This window comes from Rhinolophus sinicus, linkage group LG06 (genome assembly GCF_036562045.2).
Source record: "Rhinolophus sinicus isolate RSC01 linkage group LG06, ASM3656204v1, whole genome shotgun sequence".
NCBI lineage: Eukaryota > Metazoa > Chordata > Mammalia > Chiroptera > Rhinolophidae > Rhinolophus > Rhinolophus sinicus.
This window is the reverse complement of record NC_133756.1, coordinates 88,394,701-88,421,443: the sequence shown is the minus strand read 5'-3', so window position 1 is coordinate 88,421,443 and position 26,743 is coordinate 88,394,701. Positions and strand designations below refer to the sequence as shown.

The 26,743-nt window shown below is 39.0% G+C and overlaps 1 protein-coding gene across 1 annotated transcript in view; it reads left to right on the top strand.

The window, feature by feature from the left end:
* The window catches only part of POU2AF2 (POU class 2 homeobox associating factor 2), a 41,325-nt gene extending 18,572 nt beyond the window's left edge, over positions 1-22,753 (top strand). Inside the window, exons 3-5 of the mRNA XM_074337067.1 lie at positions 17,798-17,840; positions 20,372-20,667; positions 21,943-22,753. Coding sequence (XP_074193168.1) covers positions 17,798-17,840; positions 20,372-20,667; positions 21,943-22,344 — 741 coding nt within the window. The 3' untranslated portion in view covers positions 22,345-22,753. The remainder of the gene's footprint in view (positions 1-17,797; positions 17,841-20,371; positions 20,668-21,942) is intronic.
* Positions 22,754-26,743: the final 3,990 nt, after the last annotated feature.

The following is a 26,743-nucleotide window of genomic DNA, read 5'->3' as shown; positions in this document are numbered from 1 at the left end:
AGCTAATACACATAATACACCCCCTGAATGAGTATCCTTTAGGAAGCTCCTATTCGATGTCCAAATTGCTGCCCCGTTCCTCGTGGCAATACTTTGATAAGTTTATACTGGCTGTGTTGTTCCACAATTTCTGTCAAGGACATCTGTTTCTGATACAATGAAATGTTTCTCACATCTTTTCAGTACGAATTAAAGGAGGCGTGGGGGATATCCCTTGCATCAAAAAAGACTTTCACCAGACTGGATTTAAAACCAAACCGCTTCTGTACATTGTAACCATAACTCTTTGGTTTCACACTATTATCATTGATATCTGTTTTTAAGTAATGGCTTTTCTCTTTCTTTCTCATGTTTCTGTTATTCTTTACTATACTACTAGGTCTTCTACCAGAATATTTAAGATACGAGCCATTCACCAACATCTAGTACCAAAAAATGTATAATTAAACTTTTGATGTAGGTTTATGTTGTATTTTTTCAATTACATTATTTCAGTTGAGTTCAAAAAAAGCTAATCATTGAAAAATGTTAATAACATCACAAAATTCAATGAACTCTGAATTATCTACAGTAAAGAAAAAAGAGAATAACAAGAAGAAGCTGCAATATACACCTAACAACCACAAGTTTTCAGTTTGCTTTGAAATTCAATGAAAGATTTGCAGGCTATTGAGCTTTCTAATCAAGTTTTTCTTAAGCTATTACAAAGACTGATTTAAAATCACTGAATATACAATAGCTGGCATGAGGGAGAAAAATTTTAACTTGCTGAGTAGGATAAAAATCAGTTTGTAATTAAAATTAAGTAGTTTGGGGAGATTAAAAATTGGCCTGGGAATCAGGGTCTGATGTTCAATCTAATTTTTTGGTTTATGGACACGCTAATAACTAGCCTGCTCTGCCCATTCATCAAAATGCTATAGTGAGGAACAATAGAAAATAGCTATGAAAATTATTTTAATATTCTACCTGAAGATAAGGAAAAATAAGTGAAGATTTGTGGTTATTTTGGAAAGTCTGAACTGAGGAAAATGTTGAGGAGGTATAGCCCAAGTGGGAAATGTATTTGGGTTATATTAAACTTGAATTATACCTATTATACATATACAGACCAAAATTTAACTTTTTCCACTTGGCATCATTCTTTTATGCCAACCTCAAGTCTTTGCTTCTCAAATCATAATTACTTACAATTATTTTCTCTTTCTATATTTTCCTGAATCCTTACATTTAAATTAGCTGCTAAAATCTCAAGGATACATAGGTTAAGACCATATTGTCAGCTTGGCATCTTGGTTAAAATCTTTCCTAATTATTTTTGGGAGGAAACCATTGTAAGTACAGAAAGAAGATGACAATAGTATATACTAATGGGAAAATTTGGAGGAACAGACGGTAAATAGGTGCCATATCATGCGTTTATGGCACAGAGTAATTGAACATGTTTGATCTTTGTTGACAGGTGTAAACCCTAACTGCAGAACAGATGTGCATTGCCTAGCTCCATCCCTAATAACTGTCTGTCTTTCCATCAGGACTGCTAGTTAGAAGTTTGTTTAGTTATATATCCAGCTGCTATTTTGTGGCACCAATCACAGGCATTCTTCAGTTACTTCCCAGTGTAAACATTGTGATGTCCATATCTGTGATTTGCATTTGGATTTCTTGAGAAATTTAAAAAAAAAAAAAAAAAAAAAAAACCACAATTGGAAACTGTATATTGTAACATCTCAGAATGTATTTGATTTCCCTGAAGCTTTGGAAGATGCATCCAAGACATCTCTTCCATACCAAAAGAGAAATTGCTCCTTCTTCAGTCTGTTTGAACCCCTCCTTCTGGCTATCAGTGGTTTGGGGCAATTTTTTCTCCTTTCTGGGCTTCAGTTTCCTTATCGGTAGAAGTAGAGAGTTGAGTCCCTCCCATGTCAGTATTCAATTTTAATACCCAAACTTTAAAAAGTTTATCCCATTCCTTTATCTTCTTTATTATTGTTATTCATGTTTCAAATGTTCCCATCTCACTGCTTATGCTGTAAAATAGATCTGACTTTCTGAGAATTCACTCATACCCATGGTGAAGCATCTTTGAACTAATGTTTCAGCTCACTCTACCATCTGGTAGCTACACTTAGGTTGCATGAAGTTCATCATCTAAGACACTGGCAGCATAGCACGGTAAAGAGTCTGGGCTCTGGATCCAGATGACCCGAATTCGAATCCCAGCTCTACCATTTGCCGACTGTACAATAACTTAATCTTGTTGTTAAAGGAAGAAAATAGTACCGCCTTGCAAGGTTATCATAAGGGTTAGATTTAATATTTGTCAAGGACTTGGCACACGGTTATGTGCTCAATCAATGTTATTGCTATTAAATACTGACTGAATGCAAAGAACATTTGAATTCAAAGTGATGTAAGAAATTATGCGACCTGAAGAAATGTACAGTCCAGCTGTGGAAGAACAAATTACACATGAAATAAGTAACTAAAAATAAAAAGATGGGTTTGCTCCAATCTGAACGTGTGATCATGGCCTTCAATGAGCACTGTGGGGGTTCAGAAGAGGGTGAGCAAAGCGTGGACAGGGTGGGTGGGAGAAGACTTTTTGGAGGAGGAGGAGTTTTGAGCTAAAATTTGAAAGTAGAAGATAATTCAGGTGAGCAGTGAGGAGGATGGAGTCCAAACAAAACACATGGAGTGGTCTAGACAGAGAGGTGGCACTCTGTTGTGACGTGCAGCGGGGGGACCTATTTGGTCTGCAGGGTGAAGTGAAAGAGACGGGTGAGAGTTCTGGCCTGGTACATGACCCTTCAAACTTCAGTTCTAGTCTTGCCTGCTAAGATCTCTCAGATATTCTCCTTTACTCCCAGAGCCTCCAGGATATTTATCTGCTCAAATATTTATTATGTTGCCCTATAACTGCTTGTTTTCTTAAATCTCTCTCCCAACAGATTAATGTCTTTCAATTTCCGTTTATTCCTTTTGGAGTCTCCAGTCCGGGAGAAATAGCAGGGTGATAGAATGGTTAAGAGCTTGCGTTTATGAGTCAGACAGACTGAGGATCTGACTCTATTGTGTGAAAGTGGCCTAATAGCTCTGGGCCTCAGTTTCCTCCTACGCAAATGGGGATAGTGACACCACCATACAGTTGGCATGAAAATGAAATTAGATAGTGTATATGAAGCCCCTGGTACCGCTGTTACATGGTATGTTGTAAGTGCTTGGCAAAAGGCAGCTTTTATAGTTTTTATAGTACCTGGAACATGGTAGCACTTAATGCCAAATAAGCGTTACAATAAAAGTATGCTGCATAAATGTAGGTATCCACAAGACTGTGGCCAACTCTGAATAGCAGCCTTGGGCATTAGATACTCCTGTTTTTATTACTATAGATTCTAACATTATATAAGTAAGTCAAACCATTAGAAAGGCCACTGGGTGACTTTTGTAGGTTTGAAATATTGATTCACTGTGAGGAATGAAACAATAAAACAGTAGAAGCCACAGTTAGGAAACTTATTTTTATTCTGACTCAGCAATGTCACCCTCCTCCATTCTGCAAGATAACATGGCTAGAGGTAAAGTTCCAACTTGGGGCGTTTCATTAAGATAAATTCAACTGCTCCCATTCTGCAGTCATAAATATCCAAAGACTTAACCACTCTTGGATAACAAATCACGTATTACACTTATGCATCATGGGCTACTATTATATGAAAGCTTCAGCCTCAAAAGGCAGGAGAAGGAAAGAAAAGTCTTAACATTTTAGTCAGGATTTGCCACCTATTTTCCGACTTAATGAGCATGTTACTTTTTTAAGCCTACATTACCTCTACTACAAAGGATCATATAATCTCATGAGTGGTGCAGATGGGAGGAGACTGGTTCTCATAGTGTTTTTAATGTGTCCTCTTCTCCCCACTGGGTACAGCTTTTTCTCTTCCTGACTTCATAGCTTTACCTGACTTCAGAGCATGTCCCATCCACATGCACACCTACCCCCAACCTCCGAGGCCAAGCTAAACACCCTCTTTCTTCCGAGAATGGTAAATCCCCTTTCCTCTAGTTCAACTAGACTCTTGCAGATTGAGGTTGCAAAGGAAATAGGGAACAGAAAAATCACATAAAACACCAGAACAATTATGTGACATGTCAATGTTGTGACACTAACTGGTCGAAGATTGGCATGGGTGGGACAATTGGGATGACTTCTAGGACTGGGTCCCCTTTCATCACCTCAAATTTTCTCTGAGATAAATAATAATTCTTGAAAATAATAGCTCCCATTTACTTCTGAACTCTTAAATAAGAACTTCACAAATATTTTCATTTATCCACATTTAAATGTATTTCATTTATCAACAAGAAGCACAACAGCCTTAAGAGGGTGGCACTCATCTATTTTTCAGATGCAGAAACTAAGACTCAGAAAGCAGTGAAGATAAGATTTATGCCCAGGTTTTTTGAACTCCAAGGTCTTTACTTTACCCAATGTACTGACTTCTTAAATTTATATTTCTGGTCCAGGGAAGAACTAGCTTTGGAATAACCACTTTGCTCAGGTCTTCTGCTCAATGCTCATCTCACCCTTCACACTCCATACATGATGTTGGGCCCCAGATATGACTTTTGTTCACTCTCCACCTCATGTCTGTTTTCCGCAGTGATTCTGTAGACTGCTCAGATGATGCTACACCCAGCTCAAATCAGAACCCAAACCTTTCTTTCCTCCAATACCCAGACGTCTAGATACAAGTTCTTAATTTCCTTCTAAAATCTATCTGTAGTTTTGTACCAGAACCTGCTTTCAGGTTATAGCTCCTCTCTGCCATTCCCCACCACTCCTGGACCCCTTAGTCTCTTAGGCAATTCGTGGTACTTGGCCTCCTCTGTAAAAGAGGAAAACATACCATTCTGACCTTGCAGAAGCCTCTTTGCTGTTCTCCTAAAGGTCCCTAGGGCCTGCCTCCCCTACCCATTTTTCACTGACCTTTTCTTCTTGCCTGAAGCTTACTCTCCTGCTGTACCTTCTGATGAAGTATGACTTCTTTTCTGAATATTGCCAAGCTGACCTGAGAGGCTGGTATCCCATGACTCACTCTTGGGACTGGAGGTAGAATGCAACTTCTCCCACTTGAGAAGGCAGAAACCATAATCAGCTCCCGTTTGAGTGCCAGAAGAGATCCCTGAGCCCAAGAAAACATAGACCTTACCAGCTCCATTGATCTCCTGTCTCTGGTGATCCACATCTTCGATGCTCTCCCAACTTCCTTGGTGTCCAGCGTTCACTCATAATTTTATACTTTAAAGAATCACGTGCATATTCTTAATAAATATAATAGTGACTAAGAAAAGGGGAGGGTAATTTCCTTATGCTCTTATCTTCTTATTAAAGTATGGGAAAAGATGGGGTGAGGGTGACCACCAATGGGCTCAATTCTTAAGTACTAAGCCAAGTTTTAGTAGTCCATATAAAAGACATATATGGGAGCCTTTACTAATATCAAAATTTAATTTTAATCAAGACATACCCTCCAAACCCTACTAAAACTTGAACAATTTATACATTGTGCTACTTCTCTTCTCTAATGGTGCTAAACAACAATGAAAAGGCCAAAAGAAGAAAGAAGCAGGACGTAAATAAGGCTATAAACTGATTATTCATGCCTTAACTGAGTTGGCCATACATAAATTCAAGGACAAAATCACAGCTATCGCAGCCATCACTGTATTATCAAATCTAAGAACAGAGCACATATATGTTATGTGGTTAGAGCAAGGGTAGGCTTTGGACAGACATCCCAAGCTCTGAAGACATATGAATGCAAAAGTCTGTATCACTGCCATCACAAGAAATGTTCAAGCTCTCTTCTGATTTCTTATAATTTACCATAAAAATTTTTTGTCTCTTCTACTCTCATAAACTGAACCCATCCTACAATGTGTTCCAGCTTTAGTAAGATTTTCACACTTGCTTGGGCACAGCAAATGGTCATCAGATGGCCCAGTATGTGTCTACCTGCTTTGCTTTTGTTTTATTTCCCTTATACTGTTTTTATTTTTTTTTTTAGCAGTACCTGGTATCTTTGTATGCAATTACTAAATTTCTTGGGAAAACCATAATTTTTCTTTAATAAATACACCTCATTTGCCCTTCCTGCTTTTTTCGCAATTGCGAGCAGAAAGATGTATTTATTGGTAATATTTTCAGGTTATTGATAAAGGGAACCTGTGTACCCTAACACACTTTTTTGCTCACTCTCATAGCACAGTGCTTTGCATACTGCTTGTTAGCATTGCCAACTAACCCTCTTCATGAGGCCAGAAAGAATTAAATAAGAAAAAAACATTTTCTGAGCAGGTAATGCCTTGTAAACTCAAAATGCCAATGTTTGAACACAGAGGTACACATTATATCCTTAGCATTCATTTGGATGAATGTTCTACCTAAGTCTTTCAAAATGTCCCATTGTCTGACTTTAATTAGCCCTCTGTCCTGCCCTGTTTAGAGAACTGAACCACATTTCCAAGGCTTTCTATGTTCCCCACCCAACCACCTGCTCCTTCACAATTGGAGAAATTAATAATAATAATAATAATAATGATAATAATAATAATAATAATAATAATAAAGGTGAACCTTTTGCAAGCAACTTATTTTTTCAGCTGTACTATTGGTCCTGTCGTTTCGCTTTGTATTTTTTTAATGTCATGAAATTTAAAATATTTCCTGGTGGGGAATTTTTTCACACAGCTTGCAAAAATAATCAGGTTTGCAGCACAACAGCCGTGGCAAGTCCATCTGGCAGGGCTGAAGTTCTGCAGATTCTGTGACGGCCAAAGTATGCAGGACCACTTACCAATGTGCATCTCAGTGGCTCCTGTTGTTCTAACTTAGCTACATAAATATAAAAAGGATTCCAAAGGCACACCAAGACCCAGGGGTAAAAATTTAAAAAAAAAAAAAAAAAGAAATGTGTTTCAATTTGTAACAGGCAACAGAAAACAGAAATCACTTCCTCACAGAGACAGCCTGGGCATAATTTTATGCCAAGCAGGAGAGTTTTAACAATAAAATTTCAAGAAACTGTCAGAAAGTTGGAATTCTGTAACCATGCTAGCTTTCCAAAGGACATAAAATAGTTTACATAACAGAAACTTTTTTTTAAGACCCTTGGAATCATAGTGTTTTGTTTTTTTTAAATGAGATTTACAATAAATATACAATTCTGTTTTTTAAACCTTTATTAGCTAGTTGTTTTAATTACAAAAACAATGCATGGTACAATTTCAAACAGAATAAAAAAGTATAAAGTGAAAAGCAGAAGTCTGTTGACCTCCCTGACATCTCCTCCTACTTCCCAGGAGTCACCACACTAAGTTTCATGTACAATCTTCCAAAATTTTGCTATGATATTAAATTAGAAAGAAATTAAGTTGTTGTACCAAGTTAACGAAATCTATGTTAGATATTTACATTCATGATTACAAAATGCATAAATTAATGTTTTCGTGGTAAATCCCCCAGAGAGACTTTAAACATGTCTTTTAGTCTTCATTTTACCTCTATACGTTTGAAGGCCTTAAACAAATCACTTAATCCTGTTTTATAGCAATTACATAGTACCTGCTGATGCTGAGGCCTTAATAGTGCAAACAAGAAGCGCAAAACCAGATGAGCTCTTCCTTTGTGAGCTAAATCCCCTATAATCAAGGCTCTGTAGAGGTAAGGGAAACATTTTTAAGGATATATGCTTCAATATTCCTTCCTCATAAATTCTTATTGGCCTTGGGATTGGACTTATACAATGTACTATTAAATCATTTAAGAATGTCAGTTTTTTCTTTGTAAATAGAGCAGTATGAGAAAGACCAGCTAGTCCCCTCTTTACACACAGGTATTATTGGGGAGGTTGGCGATAAAGACGGAAAGAAAGAAAGAAAGAACCCTGGGAACTGGTACAACTGGGACAGGTGGCCAGCAGCCCTCAGCACCAACAGGGCGAGTACCAGCCCTTAGCAGTCTCCAAAACAAAGTCAGATAGAGGTGGATGTAAACATCACCTGCTAGCCTCCTGAAACCCCGCCCCAATGAGAGCTCATCAGACCCTGATCAGTGAATCTCTGTTCAACTACAATAGCAGACACTGACCCCAGCAACCATTCCTGACCCGTCATTTTCACCACCAGATTAAATTACCTAGAATGCCACTGTCACCATGTCTACACTGCTAAGAAACTTCTAAAGGACCCTTGCCTGCTACCGGACAAACAACCAAGCTCCTCAACATAGCTCAAAAAAGCTTCTCATAACCTGGCTTCCACACTCTCCTCCAGCTTCTCTTCAGCTTTTCTGTCTGCACACTTCCCTCCCACATTCTGTGACATGTTATCCACACACTCAAGCCTTGCCTTGCTCCCCAACCCCTGATCCTATCTGCTTACTGATGTCCTTTCACGCTGCAAAACTGGACTCAGATATCACCCACAGTAGGATGTGTCCAATCACCTTCCCCCAAGACAGCCACTCCCTACTCTCATCCTTAGCCCTCACCGCCTACCTACACTAAATACAAGTTACAGTGGATCTAAATTGGAATCCAGCCTAGGTCACTTACTAGCTTTGTGACCTTGGACAAGTCCTTTATACTGCCTATTAGTTTTCTGATCTGTAACCTAGAGATAATAACTTCCAACAATCTTTGTCATTGGTTAACAGTGAAGATTTAATGAAATAATACATGTAAATCATTTAGCACAGTGCAAAATACACAAATGTTAATTGTTACTGAACATGGGAAAACACACTAATATATGTAAAGTACCTGACACTGAGTCTGGCATGAAGTAGGTATTGATGAAATGCTAGTCCTCTTCAACTTTATCTTTATTATTGCACCAATTATGTATACGTTTATGCAATCATGTTCCTTATGAAACTGTGTGCTCCCTAAGAACAAAATCCATGCCTTACTCCTTTTTGTATTTCTGGAAATTACCACAATCCTGATATATAATAGACACACAATACATTTTTATTTAATACATTAAATGAAACTGCTGCTCCTGACAAACCGACTTGATTATTATTCCTTGAAGAATAAGAGGGGGATGTGCTTTCCCACCTCTGTGCTTGGTTCACAAAATTCCTCACCTCTAGGAGCTTCCTTTCTCTTCTTTGCATCCTCTCATCTTCAGTACCCAAATCCTCAGCACAGTGATATCTCCCCTTATCTGACTTCTAGAGTATGTATAGCATGGACCACGCATCTGGAAACTCGGTACCTGCTGTTCTGCCATGAGTTACTTTTTCCTGGGTATGTCTGTATCAGTTACCTATTGCTGCATAAGAACCCCCCACACCTTAGTAGTTGATAATAATGGTTTATGATTTCTCACAGTTCTCTGTGTTGACTGGGCGTTTCTCTGCTGGTATCTCCAGGGCTCACTCATACAGTTGCATGTAGCTGGAGAATCAGCCATGCTGGAAAGTCCAAGATAGCTCCTTCACACATCTGCAAGTTGGTGCTAGCCATCAGCATGGGTGCCTGGATTCACTCCCAAGTCATTCACCCTCCAGGAGGCTAGACTGGCTTCCTTAAGAGGAAATTGTAATGCAGCATTTAAAGCAAGCAAAGGTAAAAGCTGCAAATCCTCTTGAATCCTAGACTCTGAAACTCACCCAGCATCACCTCTGCCACATTCGATTAGTCAAAGCAAGTCACAAAACCATCCCAGATTCAAGGGGTAAAGGTATAGATTCTACTTCCTAATGGCAGGAGCTGCAAAAAAAAAATTGTGGTCATATTTAATCAACCACAAATGGCTTGTGTCCCTGAGTAGATCCTAATCTAAGATGTTTGGTTTCATTCTTTCGAGCACCTGTGAATTTCAGCACTGTGTCTTGCACATCAGAGGTGCCCAGTAAATATCTGTGATCTGATAGAAGGCTACTGCAGAGAACCTGCTTGTTATGTCAGTGGTAGGTTAAGGGAGCATAAATTTGGGAGTCAGAGAAATTGGGTTTAAATCCTAGTTTTGTAATTTACTAGATGGGTAACTTGGGACTTATTACTTAACTTCCCTGTGCTCTCCTCTTTTGTAAACCTGAAATGATAATAACTACTTTATAATAAGATAACATTATGTAAAACACCTGGCACATGGTAGATGCTTCCAACTGTAGTTCCTATTCATTATGGAGCATTCTTTCTAATTATGACTAAATTACTATGTAACTCAGATAAATGGTCCAGAAATCAAAACCTGTTTCAAACTTTGCAAAACTAATAAGATATATTAGAACAGGCTAGGTAGAGTTTAGTCACTGTATAAGATTTCACACCAGTCAGAATGCCACTGGTCCTACTACATACTTGTCACATTAACTAAGGCATCTAATTCTCTTTATCTATTTTCTTCTGGAGGTAAAAGGTATTTCAGCTTAACATTGGGTACCCATATAAAGGCTAACTGTGTTACATCCAGCATTAACTTTTCATTCATTTCAAAGCTAGAGGAAAATCATATGACCTATAGTGCGTATAAATTCAGCTATTAAAACATGGTTTTAGAATGTTCAGTATAATATCATGACTTCCACTTCTCTCCCAACCATAGATATAATGACAGTGAGAAATTAAATATATAAAATACTGCAACTTCTTTGAAAAGGGACCCCAGCTATTCACAAGTGGTTATGATTATTACTATTATTATTTAAGCAGTAATAGCAATATATTTAAGTTTAAAGAGACACTTTCTAAACTATATAGTCAGAATTTTTTAAATATATTACACAGCCGAGTGAAAAATCTTATACTAGTCAGAGATCTCTTCCTTAGTATGTTTCAATATATTCCTTCAACTAGGTTGGCACCTAAAAATATTATAGGGTCATAAAAATGACTATAAATGTACTCAAAGGAAACTTTTATCACTTTACCACCTTGGTGACCTAATACTTCAAAATAATTCATTTTCATTTAGGGGCTTTTGGGGCAGCTGTGAGGCTGCTGTGTTAGCTACAGGAAGTTGCAGACTGGCAAATTTCATTCAAATATAAACCTCTAAATTTGGCTACCTGGCATTGCAGGATCCTGTTGTTTGCAGTATGCAAAATAATAATTATATACCATCTCATTTGGTCAAAAGTTATGAGCTGTTCAATATTAATTTCAATATTATTTCTGGAGAGAGTATATGGTGAGAGGCAACTGTGTGAGTATAATATTTTGCACAAGGAAGAAAGGAATGTGTTTTCCCTTCACATGAGAAATGACAACTAGTGCTCATGATGAAGGCTCATGTTTCAGACTGTTCTTTCTCAACCTATAAAATCTGGAAATGGGATGGAGGAGTAAGTACCAGCTCTTCAATCAGTCCAGTAAAATCCTTCCCAGTCCCAATGGAGGCCCTAAAATTCTTCCATGCTCTGTGAGGTTAACTGAAGTGATGCAGTATCATTGTTTTTTATATTTATCGATCTGTTTCCCAGGATATCATAGAGAGGGCAACACTAATTATAGCTACAAAATAATTAATTTTATGGAACTATTTTATATCATGCTTTTGATGGTGGGTTACAGAAGTTTGTCAAATTTCTCATTCATCAAACTGTACACTTAAAATTTGTGAATTTTATTATATTAAATTATACCTCAATAAACGTGACCACTTGAAAAATTGAATATCCACTGAAAGACTAAGGAGATAGGTAGATGATAGATAGATAAATAGATGGATGGATGGATAGATAGATAGATACCAGACAGAGAAGTATAAATCTAACTCAATCATCTTAGTGAGCTTTTATATAATTATATGGTCCCTCTGGATTAGTACAAAGCCTCCTTTGTACTAAAATTTTTTTAACTATGATGATTTCTTATTTTTACTTTTGAATTATTAAAATGCTTAGAAGGCAAAAGGTCCTAATTTGATCCTACCCATCACCACCACCCACCTCTCCTGCAGGGGAACTTGGGTTATTCTCTCTGTGCTTCAGTCTCCTCATCATTAAGATGAGAATCAGACTATCACCTTACCTTCTGGAGTTTTTGTGATAATTAAATGAAATAAGGCCTATAACACATTTGGCCATGTGCCAAACAGTATGTTTATGAAATTACTGCAAATATGTGCTTACGAATTACTTCTATTATAACTTAAATCTCTGCTGGGAAATGTTGGAAATCATGGAAAAATAAAAGGTTTTGTACTGCGTAAAAACCAGGAGGATATCTACATCTAGTTTTAATATTTAGGGATTCAACTCTGTTTCAGGCAGACTAGACAGTCTAGTGGTGGGGAGATCTCACTACAACAAGACTGGATCCTGCATAAAACACGTTTTGCTGAATTGTTGAGCTGGCAGGAAGTAAGGGAAAGTTGAGTGTGGGGGTGTGTAGGGTAGACATGGGCGATTGGGGAAAGGTTTGAGCAAAAATTAAAATATTGTATGATAAGAAGGTGATCACACCAAGAAAGCCTAATTTGTCACCATTTTCAAAATTTCATCAAATTTTACACTTAAAACCTGAATTTCATTATATATAAATTATACCTCAATAAAGCTGACCCCCCCCCCCCCCCGGAAACAGAGTATCCACTGAAGGACTAAGGACACCTGTCCCTGAGGCCAGGCGTCCAAATTAGTTTCATGTGTGAAGACTCGTCTTTTAACTGTTCTTGCCAAGGTAAAGTTGCTGAACCTAGGACCCCAGTATCAAGCTGGGAACATCGGAGGGAGCTGGCTCCCATGAAATGCACACATAAATCTTCTGAAAAAAAGCAACCTCAATTTAGGACTTTAGATTTCCACAGATTAAGGTTAACTAGATATGAGTGTCAATCAAAGATCACCAAATGCATGAAGAAACAAACCACTGTGAATGAGTGTCATCATAAACAATCAACAATAAATTTAAATTCTCAGAACTTTCAGATATTAGAATGACCAGATACAAAATATACAATAAGTTAATAAATAATGAACACTCAACAAGACTACCAAAAATTACCAAACATTATTAATTTTTTGAAAATGAAATGGAATTTATAGAAATGAAAAATGTATAATCATTAATAATTTTAAAAACTCAATGTGTTCCTCAAAAAATTACAAATAGAATTACCATATGACACAGCAATCCCTCTCCTGGGTATCTACCAAAAAAATCTGAAAACATTTATCCATAAAGACACGTGTGCTCCAATGTTCATTGCAGCTTTGTTTACGGTTGCCAAGACATGGAAACAACCTAAATGTCCTTCGATAGATGAATGGAGCAGAGAACCATATGATTTCACTGATATGTGGTATATAAACCAAAAATAAAAAAAGAACAAGACAAACAAATGAGAAACATAAACTCATAGACACAGATGATAGTTTAGTGGTTACCAGAGGGTAAGGGGGGTGGGGGGTGGGAGATGACGATAAGGGGGATCAAATATATGGTGATGGAAGGAGAACTGACTCTGGGTGGTGAACACACAATGGGATTTATAGATGATGTAATACAGAATTGTACACCTGAAATCTATGTAATTTTACTAACAATTGTCACCCCAATAAATTAAAAAAAAAACTCAATGTATGAGTGAAACAACAAATTAACTACAGTTGAAGAAAAAATAAGTGAACTGGATGTAGATTTGAAGAAATCTGTATCAATCTATACCAAAATACAGAACAGAGGATTGTTTATATATAAAAAGTTAGGAGAGATTAAGGGATATAGAGGATAAAAGTAAAAGGGTGAACACACATTTAAACAGAGTCCCAGAAGGAAAATATAGGGAAGGCAATCTTTAAAAAGAGAATAGATGCAAGTTTTCCAGAATTTATGAAAAACATAAATCCTCAGACACATGGAGCACATTCTATACCAAGCAGGACAAATGTTTTAAAATCTACCTCTAGATAAAATGAGGTGAACTTGAGGAACCTTAAAGACAAAGGGAGTATATTAAAATCAGTCAGAAAGGGAAGAAAGATTGTCACAAACAATAACTATAAGGTTGATAGCAAACTTCTGAACAACAATCGTGGCAGCCAATCATGGAGTGATAACTTGAAAGTGCTGAGAGAAAAATAACTATAAAGTTACAATTGTGAATCCAGCAATATTATCTTTCAAATACAAGGGCAAAAGAAATGATATTTTCAGATAAAGCTGAAATGATTTACCACCAACACCATGTACGTAAAAGGAATTTTCTAAAGGATTACTTTAGAAGAAGGAAAAATTAATCTAAGTGAAAAAGTCTGGAAGAAGAGTAAGCAAAGAAAATTATGAATATGTAAGTAAATCTAATACAGATTTACTTAATAAAATGATGATAATTATGATGTTTAATTTGTGTAAGTTTAATAAAAACAAGCTAAAATGAAAGCATATAACCTACACATAACTTAGGAGAACAGTAGTAAGAATTAATGTTCTAAGGATCTTGTCTGTCAGTGGGAGGCTTAAGATATTGTTTGTAATCTTTGTTAAATATAAAGGTAAAACTTTTTAGGTAACCATAAAGAATGGAAATAGAGTGTTTAATTTTCACAGCAGGTAGCAGGCTGTAGAAGAAACAAATACAAGAGACTTCTTTTCATCATATAATAAATAAAATCAACTACACTCATAAATGTGAAACCTTTATAGAGCCTTCAGGTATTCAAATTGTGTTGGGCAGGATACAGTGCTGGGAATTCCACAGTAATAATTAAACCTGGGCAGAAGGAAAAGAAGGAGTGTAAGAAGAACTTAGGGATTGTTGGTGGTGGAAGAGAAAAACAGGAAAGCTTTTACAGCAGAGATGTTAAAAGCTGAAGGGGCTGTGTGAGCACAGACTGAGATGTTACCATGCCTTGGGTAGAGGCTGGAGGCTGATGAAAGAATGGCTGACAGATGCTGAGGGGAGAATAGGGTGCTGAAACTTATGCCCATCAAATTGGGCATGTGTACTGCATCTCACAGGAGCCTCCTCCGGGCCCCAGCCTTGTCCAGATCAGCTTAAGAGGAACAGACAGGGAGAGAAAGTGGGAGATGTGCAATGGGACGTCTCCCCAGACAGCACTCAGGACAGCTACCACCCTGCCACACCCTACTGACACACAGAAGGATGCTGAGGCAGAAGAAACCAGAGGGTGTAGGCCTTGGCATAGGCCGTCAACAAAAGACCCAACCAGACAGCTGGGAATTGGAAGGAAACACTGGATAACATGGGCACTGGCAACATGGGGAAATGTGCCCAAACACAAGTGCTTCTGTAATTAATCACTGCCTCGTTTCCTTCCCATGCAAGGTGCCTGCTCTACAGCTGCCTGACTCCACCTGCCCAACAGTTCCCGTGTGCCACTAAAAAGTGTTAACTTATTAAACGAGAAAACACATAAATCAGAACATGTTTAGAAGAATATATCATAGATTTGAAGGATATAAAAGTGCATCTGGGAGATAATAGCTAACACTTATATCCTGCTTACACTATGCAGACACTGTTCTCAGTGCTCGGCATATATGATCTCATTTCATCGCATGTGCCCAAGATCACACAGCTAATAAGAGGCAGAGTTGGGATTCAAACACAGACATTCTGGTTCTAGAGTCTTTACTCTTAAACATTATGCTGCTTCTGAGTGGTTGGAGGCTATGTCGCCTGGAGAAGACAGACTTCCACATCGGCTCTATGAACTGAATGTTGTGTTCCCCCAGAATTCATATGTTAATAATCTAATCCCCAAATGTAAGGGTATTAGGAAGTGGGGCCTTTGGGAGGTGATTGGGTCGTGAGGGTGGAGCCCTCATGAATGGGATCAGTGTGCTTATAAGGGACACAGGAGAAAAATGATCTCTCTGCCACATGAAGACACAGGAGGAGACCAGCCATCTGCAAACCTCCCCAAGAACCCGACCATGCTGGCATCTTGATATCAAGCCTCCAGAAATGTTGTTGTTGAAAAATGTTGTTAAGCCACTCAGTCTATGACATTTGTTATAGCAGCCCGAACTGATTAAGACAGTTGGGAAATGATAGGTTGTCTTGAAATATTTGAAGGGCCGTAATGGAAGAAAGGTTAAACTTCTTCCATATGGACTAAAGAGATTGTAATTTTTTTTCCCTTGCAGTTTGGTTTTTTTTTTTAATTTATTGGGGTGACAATTGTTAGTAAAATTACATAGATTTCAGGTGTACAATTCTGTATTACATCATCTATAGATCCCATTGTGTGTTCACCACCCAGAGTCAGTGCTCCTTCCATAGTGACCCTTTTCAGCCTACTTTGTAACAGTCAGAGGATCCCAGAGAAGAAATGGGCTTTCTCACGGGGTGCTTATTTCTTCATCACTAGAAGCTAAATGCACCCAGTGTTAATAATGTGGAGAGGATTTCATCATTGAGTGGGTGGTTGGATGAGACTCTGTAAAATCTCTTCCATGCTTTGAGAGTCTATAGGACTGGGAGGGTCAGGGCTAAGAGCTCAGATCCATAGAACTAGATGTTGAGGACTCTTAACTTTTATACCAGCTACATTTACCACTGAACTTTGTTCCTGAGCATCTTGAAGCCAGAATTTGCATTTGTGTGTTTTAAGACTACCCACCTGGGTGCCCTTCCTTCAGAGGTCAGCGTAGGCATCATCTCCTCCATCCCTAACACCAGTTTAGGTGCCTTCCTCCCCTCCATCTTTCCCCAACCATGCCACTTCTCACACTGTAGTGAACTGTCTGTTTCATCATCCATCACTCCCTGTATTAATTTCCTAAGGCTGAAGTAACAAATTACCACAAAAAGAGTGGCTTAAAACAACAGATATTTATTGTTTCACAATTCTGGAGACTAGAAATCCAAAATCAATGTGTTGGCGGGGCCCGCTTCTCTCTGACGGCTCTAGGGGACCATGCTTCCTTGCCTCTTCCTAGCTTCTGGTGGTTGCTGACAATCCTTGGTGTTCCTTAGCTTGAGATTGCATCACTGATATTCCTGCCTCTGTCTTCACATGGCCTTCTCTCCTCTGAGCCTATGTCTCTGTGTGTCTCTCTCTTCTTATAAGGACACCAGTCATGTTGGACTTAGGGCCCCTCTAATCCTATATGACCTCATCTTAATTTAACTAGTTACATCTTCAAATATCCTGTTTCCAAATAAGATCACATTCACAGGTACTGAGGGTTACGACCTCAATACATCTTTTGCAGGGACAGAATTCAATCAACATTTCCCAGCCTCCCATGCTCAATAGACTGTAGCTCTTTGAAGACTGTATCTTTATTCCACATATTTTTATTATGTTGACTATGAACCACACTGTTCTGGGCACTGAGGACAAGTCACAGTCAAGGTCCTGACTCTTGGTGGAATTTCAGTTCTATGTGGAGGCAAATAGCAAAAAAGTGGTCATTCAATGTTGAAGCCTAATGTCAAGCATATGTAGATAGATAGATAGATAGATAGATAGATAGATAGATAGATAGATAGATAGATACTTAATATATATTTGATGAAGGATATTAGTGCAAACTGTAAAAAACAAAGGATAAATTATTCTATTTCATCTAGCTGGTGGTTTTTGGCATGTTTACCAGAATCTAAAATTTTGCTTTCCTCTCTGTCCCTTGTAAAACTTGGTTCTCTGGAACTTGCTTTCTTTTTCTCAATTGACTCCCCCCACCTTAACACCTCAAATAACATTTCTTAGTATCGGAAAATAAAGCTTGTAAAATACAATTCTAATCTTTTTTTTTAATTCAAACTTGCAATTAAAGAAGAAACACTTGCTCTTTTTTGCTTCCAGGGCAGTGTCAGTTCCTCTCCAGCTGCATTTGTCCAGATGCCAGGTGAGTAGTTCAGTTCAACGAGCGATTCATTCATTCCCCCTTTGAGTTTTAATGGGGTGTTTGAGCTTCCATTATTTTATAACTGTCGTACACAGCACTTTCAAAATTTGGCTTCTTTAAAATAGTTGTCTTTAAAATATGAAATCAATGAAGACAGACCTAATTCAGTCATTCTTGAATTTAGAATTCAGTCTGTCTTGAAGGCAGCCTTTTGATCTCTTGCCTAGCAGAAGCTTATGGGGAAAAAGCAATAGCATTTAGGCCCTTGATACAATTTTAAAATGTCTAAAATTTTGGTACCATGATCCGATGGATTAAGGACCTGCTTTAGAATGCAAAAAGAAAGACCTGTGGGCAGATAAAAGAACTGCCATTTATTGGGTGCTCTCTGTCAGGCACTGAGTTAGGCATCTTGTATTCATTTCAATATGTCTTTTTCATTAAATACTCCAGGGAGGATAAAAAAGGGGTGCATTCTTCATAACAGTGTTGGGCGCTCTCATGTGTACACTCACACATGTACATAGATACACACATTCCTTCCAGGAGAGGCCTAGGTTTTCTCAATAATTTTAATAACTTTCAGAGATGGATAAGGGAAAAGAATAAGAGTAGTAGAAGATCCCACATGTTTGACTGTCTCTCCGTTGTTTCCCAATCACATTTACTGTCACTGGAATCGGCTCCCTTCTATTGAAGAAAATTTCTGCAGCTTCTCTTACCATCTACAATTATTCTTCCTCTTTTTAAGGAGAAAAATATATGCTTAAGAGAGCAGTGGGTTTTTTCTTTGCGGTTGTTTTTATTCAGAAGTTGGAAATATAGACACTAAGACCCCAAAAGCCTTATTTACATAGTCTTTCTTCTGTTCTCAGCCTTAACCACTCCTATGGAGATAAACTCATGGTGTGAAACAGAACCTTGTTTATTGATATTAATTTTCATTTGCTCCAATTTTTTTTCGAGGAAAGTAATGCTTATGATAAAACCCTAACTGCAGCTTTCAAATTCATGAACAGATTAGAGGTTTGGGGCTATAAAACTTAAGATGAAAGCGGGGTGAGTAGAACCGTGCTGTAAGTTTCTAAGAGGGCTTTTGATTTCTTCTTCTGAATTAATAAATTTACATGTAATTGCTGAACACAGTATTAAATACTGGGTTTACAGAAAATGTCTAAGACATAAGCTCTGTCCCCGTGGAATCTGCAGGTCGATTGGAAAGAGGGTTGTAACTCAGGTGAGAGAGTAGGAAACATAATACGAAGTGCCACATCATGTGTCAAGTGCCAGAGTGCTGTCTGTGTAGAGTAATGTATGACTAAGTCATGATAACAAGGGACAGGCATCCTGATGAATCTGACTTCCTACAGAAGAGAGGGCAGAGTGGGCAGAGACAAAGCTCAGAAGTGGTCCACTGCTGTTGGGGGAAGGTCAGAAAGTCAAGCATGTGCATCTTCCTCCCAGCTCAGCCTTTCCTCCCAGCTCAGCCCTTCCTCCTAGCTCAGGCCTCAGGATGTAGGTCTTAACTAATTAGACCACTTCAGCCGCCAGGTGGAAACAATCTGTTTTATAGACCTTGATTGAGTCCATGCCCCTGAACATGTAAATATAACTATGTTTCTTTCTACAACTGAGCTACAGAGTCAGAAAGTCTTTAGCAAACACATCTCTTCCCTTCAGTGTCCACTGGCCTTTCCTTAAATAAGACTCTTCTTAGTTTCAGCTTCTTCCCCTGTTTTCACCAAGGGAAACTCTCTGTGCCAGGCATTCTCTCCCCAAACTTACAGTGCCCAGGTGAGCTGTGTGAGAGACTCAGTATGGCCACAAGAGGGCAGCAAATAACATGAGACTCCTCAAAGCTAGGAAACACTTTTTGTGGTCCTCCAACTTGGCTAAACAGAAGCCATTATCATCCCAAAACAAGCAAGCTACGTCTGCTACGTAGGTGCAAGACACAGGTGATAAAAGTCAGTCAGATTACAAAGAATTAGAAAAGTAGAGTACAACCTGCCTCGGATTGGGGGTGGGGCCATAGTATCACCTTATCTAGAGATACTGAATCTCAGATAACATGCCCAGAAGCAGCTTCTTGTTAATGGTCCTGTGTCTATGAGGACAAAGCTCAGAAGCTGTGGAAAAGATGCTTCATCCGATAAAATGTAAATGCCAAGGGATTCTTCTCTTGTTAAGCCCAACCTCTCTCTAGCACAGTGCATGGCACATAGAAAGGACACAGAAAATGTGTGTTGAGGGAGTGAATGATTGAACAGTTATTGGACCATCTAAAGGGAACTCATCCCCAAAAGGCAGAGGAACTTTAAACATATCAGTTATTTGGGCTGGACCAGTTAAAAGAGGTAATACAGCAGTATTGAACACTTTCAAGACATTTATCTATTTAAATGCTGGCCTTGTTGTCAGGAATATTTAAGTAACACCATCTCACAGGTGGAGAAAGGAGTTCCAACAGAGATGCCTTCTTTCTTGCCCAAGAGGAAAGTTTTGCCTGTTTGTTTTTCATTTGCCAACAGGTTCACCGGTCATGTCAGGTTACTATGGTGTCAGAAGATCTTTCCTATCTGACCCCGATTTCCACAACACCAAGTTTGCAAACGACGCCTGCACCTCCAGCCTAGGGAAGCCCTTTCCCTGCGAGGCTTCCGCAGGGCAGAGCCACCCGACCCTCCTGGATTCCTACTTCCCAGAGCCCTACGGGGACCACCGAACCCCGGCCTTGAACCCCAACACTGGCTCTCTGTTTAGCGCCTCGCCCCTGCCGCCGCTCCTGCCGCCGCCCTTCCCCAGTGACCCCACACACTTGGTGCTGGTGAGTATGCAGATATTTCACCGTTAGGGAGTAAGGTCATGCAGGGCTGGGCAGGCAGCCCACGCGCTTGGCAACCAGGCTGAAGCCAGGTCTGGCTCACTCTGGAAACCAGTGAGTCTGCTCTGCAGCAGTCCCGGGAGATGCCAGAACAGGACGTACTGCCAGGATATACTCCTAAGGAGCCTTCCACAACGCTCAGTACCACCCACTCCAGCAAGAGGATCTATCTAGGGATCGGGAGAGGACAACTGATAGGGCAGGATTTCTATCCATTTTGTTCATACTCAATTGGTTTTGCCAGATGTTCCCATATCATTCCCCCAGCACCTAAGGAAACAGCCCTGAAATTAGACCTCAGACAAGACTGGGCTTTAATCTTCCAGGGCAGGTACATCTGGACTGCTCTTGCCCTTCCAGTCCCCTGCCTCCCCATCCCCAACATTTCTACCTTATAGAACCTTGTTCTCTCTCAATCCTTTCAAAGAGGTGAGATCTTAAAAGATCTGAAGAACACTAACACCCTTCTTACAGAAAACTGTAAAGCCTCCAACCACAAAGGAATGAATCTCTAAAGATGGGATGTTAGACAAAAGGGGGTGGGGTGGGGATTAACATTATTGAGTACCTACTCCAGCTGGGAACTTTTATGTGCCTTTCTTTGTTCATTTAATATTTGCAACTTCTCACGATGTAGTTATTAAAGCCCCATTTTACAGATAAACTAAGTGAGGTGCTCAATCAGGAAGGCCGTAAGTGGCACAGCCATGATTAAACCCAAAATCCTTCCAGCTCCAAAGATGTTCCCACCTCTTAGCCAAGTGCACCGTGGCCTTCCCAGCCCATTCAAAAGCCCACCACGTAGTTTAGAGGCCCACTCCTTCCAGGAGCAGCTGGCTTGACTTTCCCACTGTGGAAAGGGCATTCTAGGACCCCAAGTATTGTGACGCTCAAAAAGAATGCTTGACATAAGTGCATTGCAAATGTCAAAATACTGTATAAATATTCATTTTATTATTCTCGTATTTTACTCATTTAATGTTGTTTTTTAGGGAAAGGAATCTTAATGCACACAGGGAATTTAATTCTAGAGTAAGAAGGGAACTAAAACTTTCACTTCTGGTGTCAATCACCAGAGGGAAAGGCTGTGTGGTAAGAAGGCTTTGCACAGCAGAGGAAGGACTCCAAGTCCAGCAACACCCCAGGTTGAAGAGGAAATCTGTCCGCAACAGAGTATCATCTAATGACTAACCCTGGTGACCTTTCCATTCTCCTCAGAGGGACTCATGGGAGCAAACAGTGACGGATGGTCTCAGCCAGCCGGACCCTATGCCCACCGATGTCCTGCAGACCTTGCCACCCAGCACAAGTTGCCTCTCCCAGCTGGAATCAGGGAGCACCACCCAGCACAGGAGCTCGAGCTGGGGGCCCCCCCTAGCTGGAGCTCAGTCCTACTCACTGCATTCACTGGAAGATCTGTACCATACACCAGGGTACCCCACCCCGCCCCCCTACACTTTCACCCCTTTCACAACAATGTCCAATGACCTACAACCCAAGGTGGTGCCCCTCTCCCCAGATGAGGGGGCAGATGCCTCTACCCTTCAGGACCCTTCTCCATGGACCAAAGAAGATGGAAGCATGGCGTGGGGGTCATATGAATGCCGCAGAGCTTACTAAGGGGGGGGGGGGCAACCAAAGAACTTATTTACTTTTCTTTCACTTGGGTTCTGTATTCCACAGATTGTTTTTGGTGCGGCAGCTCACTCAGAACTAGATTTTCAAGATAAACCATCATGCCACCCTTTGTTAATGGATAATGGCATTTATTTGTAATCCTCCCCACCATAACCCCACTGAAAAACAACACAAAGTTAATTGCATTTATCAGGGACCATATTCTAACGAGACAACCTGATAGTGAAGTCTCTTTGGAACTTTAGTAACCCATTACGTTCTGAATTTCCTGTTATCTTTGAAATATCATTTTTGGCACTGATTTTTTTTCTTAAATTACATTAAAAAGATTTTGCAGATCATAAAACATACTGATTTTTCTGTTCAATTTGTCTTAGTTATGAACTATGTGTTCTTTAGTGAAGAGAATGCATAGGGTGTAATACAGATTATAGCATACAAAACAAACTACATTTATATCATGTGACTTTAAAGCATGAATCATATATATTTCTCTCCTTACAGTGGCTTGTAAAGGACCAATAAGAAATATATCACCATATACAAATGCTTTATTGTCAGTAAAGTAGGATAAGGTCAGGAGGGTATGGCTTCATAAATATATACTTTTGACTCTGCCCTAAAGCCCAAGATGTTTAAAAGTTAGGCTAATCCAAAAAACAAGAAAGGCCAAAACTTACTTTGATCCATGGTAGCTGCAATTAAGCTAGACATTGTCTCTCTAATGGAATAAACCTTCCAGTAATAAGAGTGGATTAGTAAAATGGGCATTCTGTGATCAAATAAGGACCAATGCATTGTAAAGAAAATACAGAGTGCAGGACTGGGCTATCAGCAAGAAACAATGGACCGCAGAACACCAAGAAGCAAAGGGACTTTGAAGGACATATTGTCAGATGTGGGCCAGTAGCCTTACACACAACATCCCCATTTAAAGGAAGACCTTGTTGGTGGCTCATTGGTCAGAATTGTACAGCTCTTGCTATGTATAAATGAAGAAGCTGACATCTGAAGCATTCATCTGTCTCATGTAAGTCTGATTGGTGTGGATTCCTTTGCCGATTAAGTTCCACGAGTAATTCCCACCAAGCAGCGTGCCTGTCTGCAAGTCAAGGCCATCTAAATGCCTCGCATACACTTTGACTTTGCAATGCATGAGTCAAGGCCCACAGGTCACACTTACACTATTCCTCTTATCTTCCTACCACCTTCCTTTATTCCTGTAACACATTTTCTTGATGCCTCTGGTCCCTTGTGACCTAATGCCTTTTCCCTCTATCTCCTGAGGACCCAGTCCTTTCATTTTTCCACCTGGTTGCCCAAAGCCCTTCAAGAGTCTTCATCAAATCCACTGTGACAGTGTCTCATGCTCTACCTCGCTAGATAGGAGTCCAGAAAATCAAAGACACTAATTTACACATAGAAGTGAATAATTCTTCTCCGGGCCTTGAAAGGTACTTCCTGGCTAAGCAAACACACTCCTAATGATGGAATGCTTGGAGAGGGTGTCTTCTTTACCTCACACTTCTCAGCTCCCTCCTGGGAGAGCATCTCTGCAGGAGCAGACCTAGGAGCACTGGTGATCCTCAGCTGCCGGGCTGCACTCTCGCCGGTCCCCTGCCTCACCTCTTCCCTCCTGCCTCTCCTTTTCACCACCTGATCTTTACTTTGCTCTGTATTTGCTTTCAATGGATTGGGGGAAACTTCTACTGTGGGAGATAGCTGCTCTTTCTTAAATCCACTGAGACTTGAGACCTCAGTCCTGGTTCCCGGTACCCTTGGCAGAGCCATCTGTCATCCAGTCTCACTCATACCTGGACAGCAGACCCTTGCGTCAGAAAGATGACGTCTGGCCCTCTCTATAGATTTAGGGGTCTTCGCAAATGTCTCAAAGTCATTTTTCTAGGTTGATTGTTTAAAAATTATAATAATTACAGTTATCTACTGCTTACCATTTGTTACTAAGCAGCACACACATAATAATGGCTGTGTAAATCATAAGTGTGTGTCCACATCACTTTAACTAGTGTTTGATTATAATGCCACGTGTTAGGTATGCTCATTTCTCCTAGTTTGCTATCTTCTCATATATTATATTCATCTCTTCACAACCAGAGGATGCATTGGCTCTCAGACAAATATAGCTCAGCAACCAGTGGTGTCTACATTCTTTATTTCTTAAAGCATCCAAACCCTTTCATAACGTCTGACAAAATAAAAAAAGAGACACACACACAGGCCCAAACACTATCTATAATCCATTTAAGTTATCTAGTCTAAAAGGGATGGGGGTGGGGAGTGGTGCTAATAATTCCACATGATAAATTATTTTTAAGGATTCTATTTGGCTTGACAATGTATTTCTATATTACATATATTTCAGTTTGGTTCTGGGAATTTATAATACTGTGTGAAATAGTGAAACCAAGCTACAAATTATGACAGGGAAATTAATGATATTTCCCTATCCCATTTCCCATTCGAGTACTCTCTATTTCCTGCTGCATGCCGCGGACAAAGCACATCTTTTCATAATAATGGACAATGCCAGCATAAGAAAAAAAAGACACATTCTCTTCCTCTTCTTCCTTAAAGCTGCTGTGCTCTGACTCACAGCTGTCCGGGGAAAGCCAGAGAAAATTAGAGAGCTTGGGTTCAAACTGCCATCTCTTTCAGGTCCTTTAAGCTTTAAAGTAAGCACAAATGGTGATGTCAAGTTCAAGCTACTTAAAGCTGAGTAGATGGTAACATTACAAAGAAGCTGAAAACAAAATTTGGTCATGCAAAAGCAATCCTTCCATAAATCACTGGAAACAGACATTATAATAGTAGTTTAAAGTGTTTATGGGTCTCTTACCATGTTATACAAGCCCTTAAAATGAGAAAAGAAAGGCATATCTTATCTCATTTATTTAATAAATGCTCTTAAGTGAGCATTATGACTTTCTACAGCTCAGTTACTAATACAATACGCGTATAATTGTACTATTGTGGCAGGGGAAGTAGTACTCTAGTAGAGCACTACAAGAAATTCCACAAAGGGAAAAGAGTTACTAACCCCAATAGCAAAATATATATTTACATACATACATGCATACATACATATATAAAGTATTACTACTATCTCTTTGATCTACTATTCAATATGTAAATCTAAATAATACATTTATAAGAAGTGAAGCATCAGTAATATTTTAAAAACTGAAATTAAAAAAAAAAGAGACTCATAGATACAGGGAACAAACTGATGGTTTCCAGAGGGGAGGAGGGTGGAGGGATGGAAGGAAAGGGTGAAAGCGAGTAAGTACAAACTTCCAGTTATAAAATAAATAAGCCACGGGATGTAATGTACAGCCTAGGGAAAATAATAATATTGTAATAGCTTTGTATTGTGACAGATGGTTACTACACTTATTGTGGTGATCACATCATAAGGTATATAAATGTTGAATCACTATGTTGTACACCTGACACTAATATAATATTGTATGCCAACTATATTTGAATAAAAAATAAATTTAAAAAAAGAACTGAAATAACAATTGATGTCCAAGGTTTAAGTCACTTTACATTACAATGATTCTACCAATCACACAACATAACTATTGGGTTCTGTCTCAAGTATCCTCTCTATTCAAAACAACATGCCACTGTTCCTCTTATATACCATATTTAGTAACTATTTAGACTCTAGAGAGTTTAGTGCAAAATCATACATTTAGTGAGTGACTCTCTAACTAGACTTGTCAAGGGGAAGACTCATGAATGGCTCAGCAATGCATCTCCAGCATCTGGCTTAGTGCCCAGAATGTTGTAGGTGCTCAGTAAAATCTTTATTAAACTGAACTAAAACTAGACCACAAAGATGAATAACTATTTAGACCCTGATTCTGTGGGTGATGACTCTCTGAGACTGAGATATAAGGAAACCTTCACCATGTTTAGTATTTAACATTAGCCATACTCTGCAAATCTGACAATAGTGGATATTGGGCTTTAGTGGTAATATATTTAAATGATCAATTTAGTATTTTTAAATGTCTCTAAGAAGGAAAATTACTGAACTTTTGAAGTAGCACAGAAAAATGTTTATATATTCATTTAGTATCTACATATACCATAATGTCAAGACATCTTATAAATAAAAGTTATTCAAAGTTTGGCATTATCTCCAATGTGATTTAAAAATATGAAAAATAGATCAGGAACTAGAATCCCCAATGATCAGGCTAAATAAACAGTGAGAAAATCTTCTATAATTGTGGGCAAATGATGACACCATGTTATTTTTCATCTTTGATATAAAAATGTCCTCTAATCATAACCTCTGATAAATAAGATATGTGAGTTTGTAACATGTAGTATCATTGTCAGTAAAAAA